Raw genomic sequence first — 7,205 nt, 5'->3', positions numbered from 1 at the left:
TTTTCTTTTTTGAGATTGCATTTGGTATTATGTCCAAGAACTCATTGCCTAACTGAAGGTCATGAAGATTTCTCCTAATTTTTTGAGGTTCTTGGATCTGTAGGTTAATGCTTTTAATTAAATTTGGGAAGTTTTGGCCATTATTTTATCAAAAACTTCTCTACCCATTTCTGTTTTCTCCTCCTCCTCCTCCTTCTTCTTCATCCTTTTTTATTTTTATATTTTGCGGTTTTATTGAGTTTCTCTTTTTTCTTTTTAAGGGATTCCTATCACACCTACACTATTGTGCTTGATGTGGTCCCATAGGTCTTTGAGGCTTAATTTTTCTTCAGTCTTTGTTATCTGTCTTCTTTAGATTGAATAATTGCTATTGTTCTCTCTTCAAATTTACCAATTCTTTCTTCTTCCATCTCGTATCTGCTGTTTACCCTTCTGGTAAATTTTTACTTTTATTATTGTATTCTTTACCTCCAGAATTTTTATTTGGTTTTTTAAAAATATTTTCTATCCATTTATTGAGAGTCTCTACTTTTGGTTTATTGTCATACTTTTCTTTAGCTTTTCAAACACAATTTCCTTTCATTCTTTGATATACTTATAATAACTACTTTGCAATTTTTGTCTGCTAAATCCAATATTGGGGATACTCAGAGGCAATGTCTCTTGTCTGCTGTTTCCCTGCATATGGGTCACACTTTTCTATTTCTTTTTATATCTCACATTTTTTTTGGTCAAAAACTTGAAATTTTAGATAATATATTGTAGCAAGTCTGGATTCTGATTTTAACCGCCAGAGGGTTTTTGTTTGTTTAGTAACTTTCCTATGAAATGGGTCTCCCTTGTGGTGTGTGGCTGCTAATATCTGCTTACTTAAAAAAAAAAAAGTGTATACATATGTGTGTGTATATAATATATATAATATATAAATATATAAAAGTAAAATAAATACATACACACAGGCACACATATACTTTTCATAGTGCTCTGTCTGGTCTGTCCTGCACATGAGTACCAACTCCAGGTCAGCCAGAAAGCCATATGGAAAGGTTATCAGGTACCTCCAGGAGAGTCTCATTTCTTGTATTTCCCTCTTAAATTTGTGGCTAGTTCTTCAGTCTAATGTTTGTTCCAAATAAGACCCTATCTCAGACTGTTGTGATGATTGGTTTTCCTTGTTTGTTCACCACTGAGGTTGATACTTATCACACACTGAGTATCAGATTTTCCCCTTTAGCTCCAAGTCAAGTCACCCCTTTGTGGCAGTGGAGATGCCGGTCACACACAGCCTGGTCTAGCTGTTAGAACTCCTATACTAACAGATCTCAGAGGTGAGGGTGGGTTGATGGGATCATCCCCAGGCAGCTAGGCTGAGGAATTTCTACTGTTCTTACCCAAAATTTGTCATTAAAAAAAATTTTTTTTAAATTAATTTTTTATTGTTATGTTAATCACCATACATCATTAGTTTTAGATGTAGTGTTCCATGATTCATTGTTTGTGCATAACACCCAGTGCTCCATGCAGAACGTGCCCTCTTTAATACCCATCACCAGGCTAACCCATCCTCCCACCCCCTCCCCTCTAGAACCCTCAGTTTGTTTTTCAGAGTCCATTGTCTCTCATGGTTCATCTCCCCCTCCAAAGTTTGTCATTTTTTATGAATAAATCGTCTCAGTTTGTTGGATGCCTTTGGTTGATTTCCAGAGTCCTGAAAGAGCTATTTTGGTAATACTGTCCAGTATTTCAGTTGCTTCCAGGGAGGCGATTTGGTGACCTCCTCCTCCTGTCATGCCAGAGGTCCCAACTTACCTCAATTGTTTTTCTATCCACAAATTATTTTCTTATTTGTTACACAGTTTTCAATCTATGGTAATTGACCTCTTATATTTAAATGTGATTTGCTTTAAACGTAAATTCCAGGCAAAGGTCTTAGGTTGATAGTTGGCCCTCAGAGAAAAAATAACAGTTGAACCTCTCTTAACCAACCCCTACTAAATCAATTCACTACATTAACTGATGTAATTATATAATTTAATTAAATATTATGTAAACCAATGAACATTGAGTATGAACAGAGGGCTATTTCTGTGAAAACAAAGTCACATGCTTTGAAAAGACTCAGTAAATGTGAGTTGCTAAAACACTGCTGTTGAATTAAGGATGGGTAGGATGACTGTCAATGATTGCAGAGAAATAGAAAGATATGGAATGATTTTTGCATTCAGATTACCTCTTAATTGTCCTTAAATTTTTACTTTGCTTTAAAGAAATAGAAACTAGAAATTGTACATGGTGAGTTATGAATGTGGCTTTTGAAGAAAGATGAGCACGAACTTTCATCAATGTTCTAACATCAAAGAAAACGTCTTGACCCTCCATAACAAGTTAGAAGAATAAAACATGTTTATATTTTAAGTTACAATAAACTATGATGTTATGCATCGTTTTTGATTAACCAAATTATTATCAGTTCCAATAAAAAAAAGTGGTTTCTCTACTCTTTCATTACTCTAGGCACTGGGGGAGACCTTGGATAGGCTAGTTGCTGGCTGCCTTCCTGGGATGCTCCCCCAGACTCTGCAGTTGGCCTCTTGAATTAGCTCAAGGCACACTCCACCATCTCCCAGTCCATAGTGGAGGGAAAGGAGTAGAGGTTTGGGTGGGGACCATGGCTACTGTGGAAGCCATTGTGCATGTCAGGAAATCTTTAGACAGTTGAGCGGAGAACTTCAAGTCTCAGCACTTGAGACTTCCATGTTGATAATGCTTTGAGGGAGTCTGAGACTGCTACTGTTGAGAACTATGCCCATCCTGGGAAGACAGGAGTGAGCAGCTTTATGCATTCGGGAGGAATAGTATCATTTCCTAGACTTTGTCTATTAGGGTCAAGATTAGTTGGTGGTTGAAGATTTAGAGACAGACTAACCAAGAATCTGCCTCCAGAACACTGAAGAAACTCTGAGTGACATGGGGACATGTGGTCTAGCTCAACGCACCAAGGCAGTGCCTTTAGATGGGAGTTCAAGGCTGAAAACCTATGGTAGTGAATTCACCCAGAATATTATTTTCTCTTCCTCTTTCCCTCAGGTACCTGTGATAACCCTCAAATATTTGGTGGTCATGTAATTGGGTCATGTATACAATAAATCATGCATCTGGATTCCATATCAAATATTTCCCACTACCAAGGAGACAGACAGGACTATCCTGTCCTCCACTGTATGCACCAGTATGTATTCATCCCAAGTTTCACTTACTCAGCTAATCTGAAAACACATTCATACTGAAAAGTTAGGAAAGATTGTCCTAACATTTTGTTAAAAGGGATAACATGAATGTGAGATTTTAGGCACTGATGTTAGTTGATGGGGAAGAAAATTTTAGGTCTGTAAGACTTTTAGTGCTACCCAAACCATATAAGGAGGAAGCTGCTCAGTTTCTTTTTTTTTTTTTTTGCCAGTGCTACAATGCCTGTTTAATTGAAATCTTGTAATAAAAGTTTAAATACATAAAATGTTTTTTTATCAAAAGAACATCCCCCGCACCCCCAGCCTGATGCGCATAGAGCAGGGGCAGTGGGAACTGGCTACCTACAGGGAATGGAGAAATGGCAGGTCCAACTCTTGTTGGCTTCGTATTCCTCAAAAAATGCTCTGTGAGTGAATTCAGAGTTCAGCTGAGTGAGAACCCTACCCCACACTGGCTTTCTTCAAGTAACTCGAGTCCACACAAGGCATTCTATACCGTGGAGAAAGCTCCTCTTGGCTTTCAGAAGACAAGGAAGAGCAGGGCTTCGTGTCTGGGCAGCACTATGTTCTCAATGGTGCATTCCATGGAGTGCACCTGCTCAGGGGAGGCCATCAGGAAGGCCAAGGGCCCGATGCGCTGCTCCGCACAGGAGTGGCAGAGGTAGCCACCCCTGTTTTCCTTCCTGTTGCTGTAAGTGATGGGGAGCTTCTTCATGGTGAGCACGGTGTCCACGGGGATGGAATTGTTGCACTGCCCCACTCAGCAGCACACCACTCCGGTCTTCAAGACATTACTGGTCAGCTCTGCTTGGAGGAAGTACTCCCCAGGTAAAGTCAAAATGTTCTCCAAGGATTTGGTCACGATGAGACGCTTCTTGGCACGGGTTACTGCAACATACAGTAAATTCCATTCATCCTCAGAAAACGACTCGACTCTGAAGTGGGGCAGCTGCGTGAGGTTGTGCCTGGCACAAGGCACTTTCACAAAATCATCCAACACATGCACGGTGTCAAACTCCAAGCCTTTGGCTTGTGCACAGTGCCCAAGATGTACTCTGCAAAGTCCAGGTCTTCTATGTGGCACTTCTCTATCCTCTGCACCAGTTCTGGAATCCGGATGTTATACTTCTCAACGACTGCAATCTTGGCTTCCAGCTCCTTGTCCTCGGCTGCAGTCACATACCTCTTGAAGCCACTGAAGCCTTCTTTGTGCACCCATCTTCTAATAAACTTGTCTTTAATAACGAGGTTCTGTTTCTTCCGTTCTTCCTCCGGCTGAAGAAGGATCCAGATATCAATGATTCTGTCCAATCCAAAGGATTGGATTAATCCCCCCAATCAGATGTATCCTCTCAGGGACTTCTCCTTCAGTCACCCGCACAGCCTCATCAAACACATTGGCATTGGTCCGGGACAACAGGGCCATTTGGCCTTTGGCATCACCTCTAATGCCACTCTGATGGTTTCCTCCAACCAAAGTCTTTTTCCTTACTGGCTTGCAGACATCCAAGATAGTAGCTCCCACATATGCTATTTCCACGCCAAACCTGGAACTCTGTGTGAGATAGAAGACGTACGTGTGAGGGACTGTAAACAGAGCATTGACTGCACCACAGAAGGTATAGATCTGTTGATGTGGGTCCCCTACAAAGATTTTCCCTCATGGCTGAGACAGAACTATGTTCATGATAGCTGGGGTACAGTCCTGGGCCTCATCCACAAAGATGGCATCAAAAGAGGCAAGCAAAGCCTTGCTTAGCTGCCAGAGTTTCAAATAGCCATCATGAGTCATTTGGTAAGCCTCTTCTTTGCATTCTCCCAACTTCCGCATGTTGTCCCAGAGTCGGCTGGCTTCAAGGACACCATTCAGCTTCCCACTCTGTTCAACCATGACTCTCTGTCCTTGGCTGTTCTTACACCAGATAGGCATGTGATCAATAGTCGGCTCCTCGTCGGCCGAGGCAAAGAATTTTTCTAAAGTCTTACATACTAGCTTGGCCCTTATGAATCCACCTTTCCCTTCAGCGAGGACAGAATTGACCATGAAGGGGGTCAACTTGAAGAGATTCAATTTCTTCTTTAATTGATACTTCCGCCCGACGTGTCCATAGGCCATGGAATGAAAGGTTTTGCAGATGACATTGCTGGTGAAGACTAGCCCGGCCTGCTTTGCGATGCTCTTGTTGAATGTCACATACAGAAACCTGCTCTCAGACCACTTCTCAGCATACTTGACCAGGGTAGAGGTCTTCCCGGTGCCTGCAAATGCCATAATCTTTACCACCTGGAGAGGTTCCATCTTGTGGCTCAGAATCAGCTGTTGTTCATGTGTAAGTTGGATGGCTGTTTTCTTGCCTGGCCAAACTGATGGTTCCTCTTTAACTTGTCTGGCCTGAGTATAGGAATTCTCCTGAAGATACAGGCAATAGAAAATGTTGTAGGGACGCTTGGGTGGCTCAGTCGGTTAGGTGTCTGCCTTTGGCTCAGGTCATGATCCCAGGGTCCTGGGATCGAGTCCCGCATCGGGCTCCCTGCGCCGCGGGGAGCCTGCTTCTCCCTCTGCCTCTGTCTCTCTCTCTGTCTCTCATGAATAAATAAATAAAATATTTAAAAAAAAAAAAAGAAAATGTTGTAGTGAATCTGGTTGCTGATGTTGACCCCCTTCTCCCTCATGGTGTAGAGAAGCACAGTGATGCAATACAGGGTCTCAGTGATGTCTGGCATGGTCACGGTGGAGCTGGGCCTCTGGAGGCAGAACAGCAGCTGCTGGATGTCATTCATGCTGCTGGACAGCAGGACGATGGCCGCTACCAGAGCCCACACGTTGACACCGGCAGCTGCCACATAGAGATCAGGGAGGTGCTGACGCACGCATGCCTCTGCCTCAGGAAGGAGGAGGTGGTCCCTCAGACTCCACAGCGCCCGTCCAGGGTCCACGCTGGGGGAGCATTTCGTCGTGGCCGTATAGCAGATGAGGTTCAGCACACAAAGGTCTGACTCCTTCTCAATACCATAGTTCAACAGGATGCCATCCACTTTGCTCACAGCTTGCTCTTCATTCATCAGGTATCGATGATACAGCTTTTTCCAAGGAATGAACAGCAGATCACTGATGATCTCTCTCCAAAGGTGGCACACTAGGCTCACATTCCAGTAGAGATCTCCCACGGGGAAGAAGGCAAAGATGTGCCTGAGGACTTCACTGGGCAGGCTACATGTGTGGCTCTGGGGTTCTTGGCAGGGCAAGGTCCCAAGAAGCCCATAGTAAGAGTCAGGAATGGGATCAGGACCAATGTCCTCCACTTCTTGGCCAGGTTCTCCAGACTCTGCGGAGCGCCGTGACAGAGAGTCCTCGGCTTCTTGCCTGGCTTCCCTGGGTCTTGCGCACGACAGGGACAAACGATGCTGTGGAGTCTTTTTAGAAACCCCATCCCACTGACTGGCCCCTGTCCCTTGATTCCTGTCGTCCTCAAAGGACCGAGACCGCTTCCTGGCAGGCAGAGCGGATCCCGACGAGCCCAGTCTTACTTCGGCATCACCTTCCTGAGGCAGGCACAATTGCTCTCTGCAGCAAAGATCATTTCCCCCTCCGAGTCCTTAGAGGTGTCCTGGCCCACAGAATTGCTTTTGGCCATGTCATTGATGCACCGCTGCTGGCTGGCTGGGAAGAATTCAGTGTTGTATCTTTGACATCCTTGACTATGGCGCTCCGGACTGGGCCTCCCGCCACCACTGCCGCCGCCGCTGCAGGGCCCGGGCCACCTGGCCTCCCAGTCCTGCTCAGTTTCTTTTTAAAGATTTATTTGTTTATTTGAGGGAGAGAGAGAGAGAGAGAGAGCATGAGCAGGGAAAGGGGCAGAGGGAGAGAGAGAGAGAGAGAGAGCATGAGCAGGGAAAGGGGCAGAGGGAGAGAGAGAGAGAGAGAGAGAGCATGAGCAGGGAAAGGGGCAGAGGGAG

General features: G+C 44.3%; 1 protein-coding gene across 1 annotated transcript; it reads right to left on the bottom strand.

The window, feature by feature from the left end:
* Window positions 1–3,458: 3,458 nt before the first annotated feature.
* LOC123834716 (F-box DNA helicase 1-like) lies at window positions 3,459–6,985 on the bottom strand. The gene is given in 5 exon segments (XM_045863761.3): window positions 3,459–4,277; window positions 4,280–4,577; window positions 4,579–5,682; window positions 5,877–6,802; window positions 6,805–6,985. Coding segments are annotated over 5 exon segments (2,916 nt in total). The 5' UTR covers window positions 6,884–6,985; the 3' UTR covers window positions 3,459–3,768.
* Window positions 6,986–7,205: the final 220 nt, after the last annotated feature.

The sequence above is a fragment of the Mirounga angustirostris genome, unplaced genomic scaffold (genome assembly GCF_029215605.1).
Source record: "Mirounga angustirostris isolate CCGP_5_RB_7025 unplaced genomic scaffold, mMirAng1.0.hap1 SCAF_1, whole genome shotgun sequence".
NCBI lineage: Eukaryota > Metazoa > Chordata > Mammalia > Carnivora > Phocidae > Mirounga > Mirounga angustirostris.
Note: the sequence above shows the minus strand (reverse complement) of the source record. Positions and strands in the feature narration are given on the sequence as shown.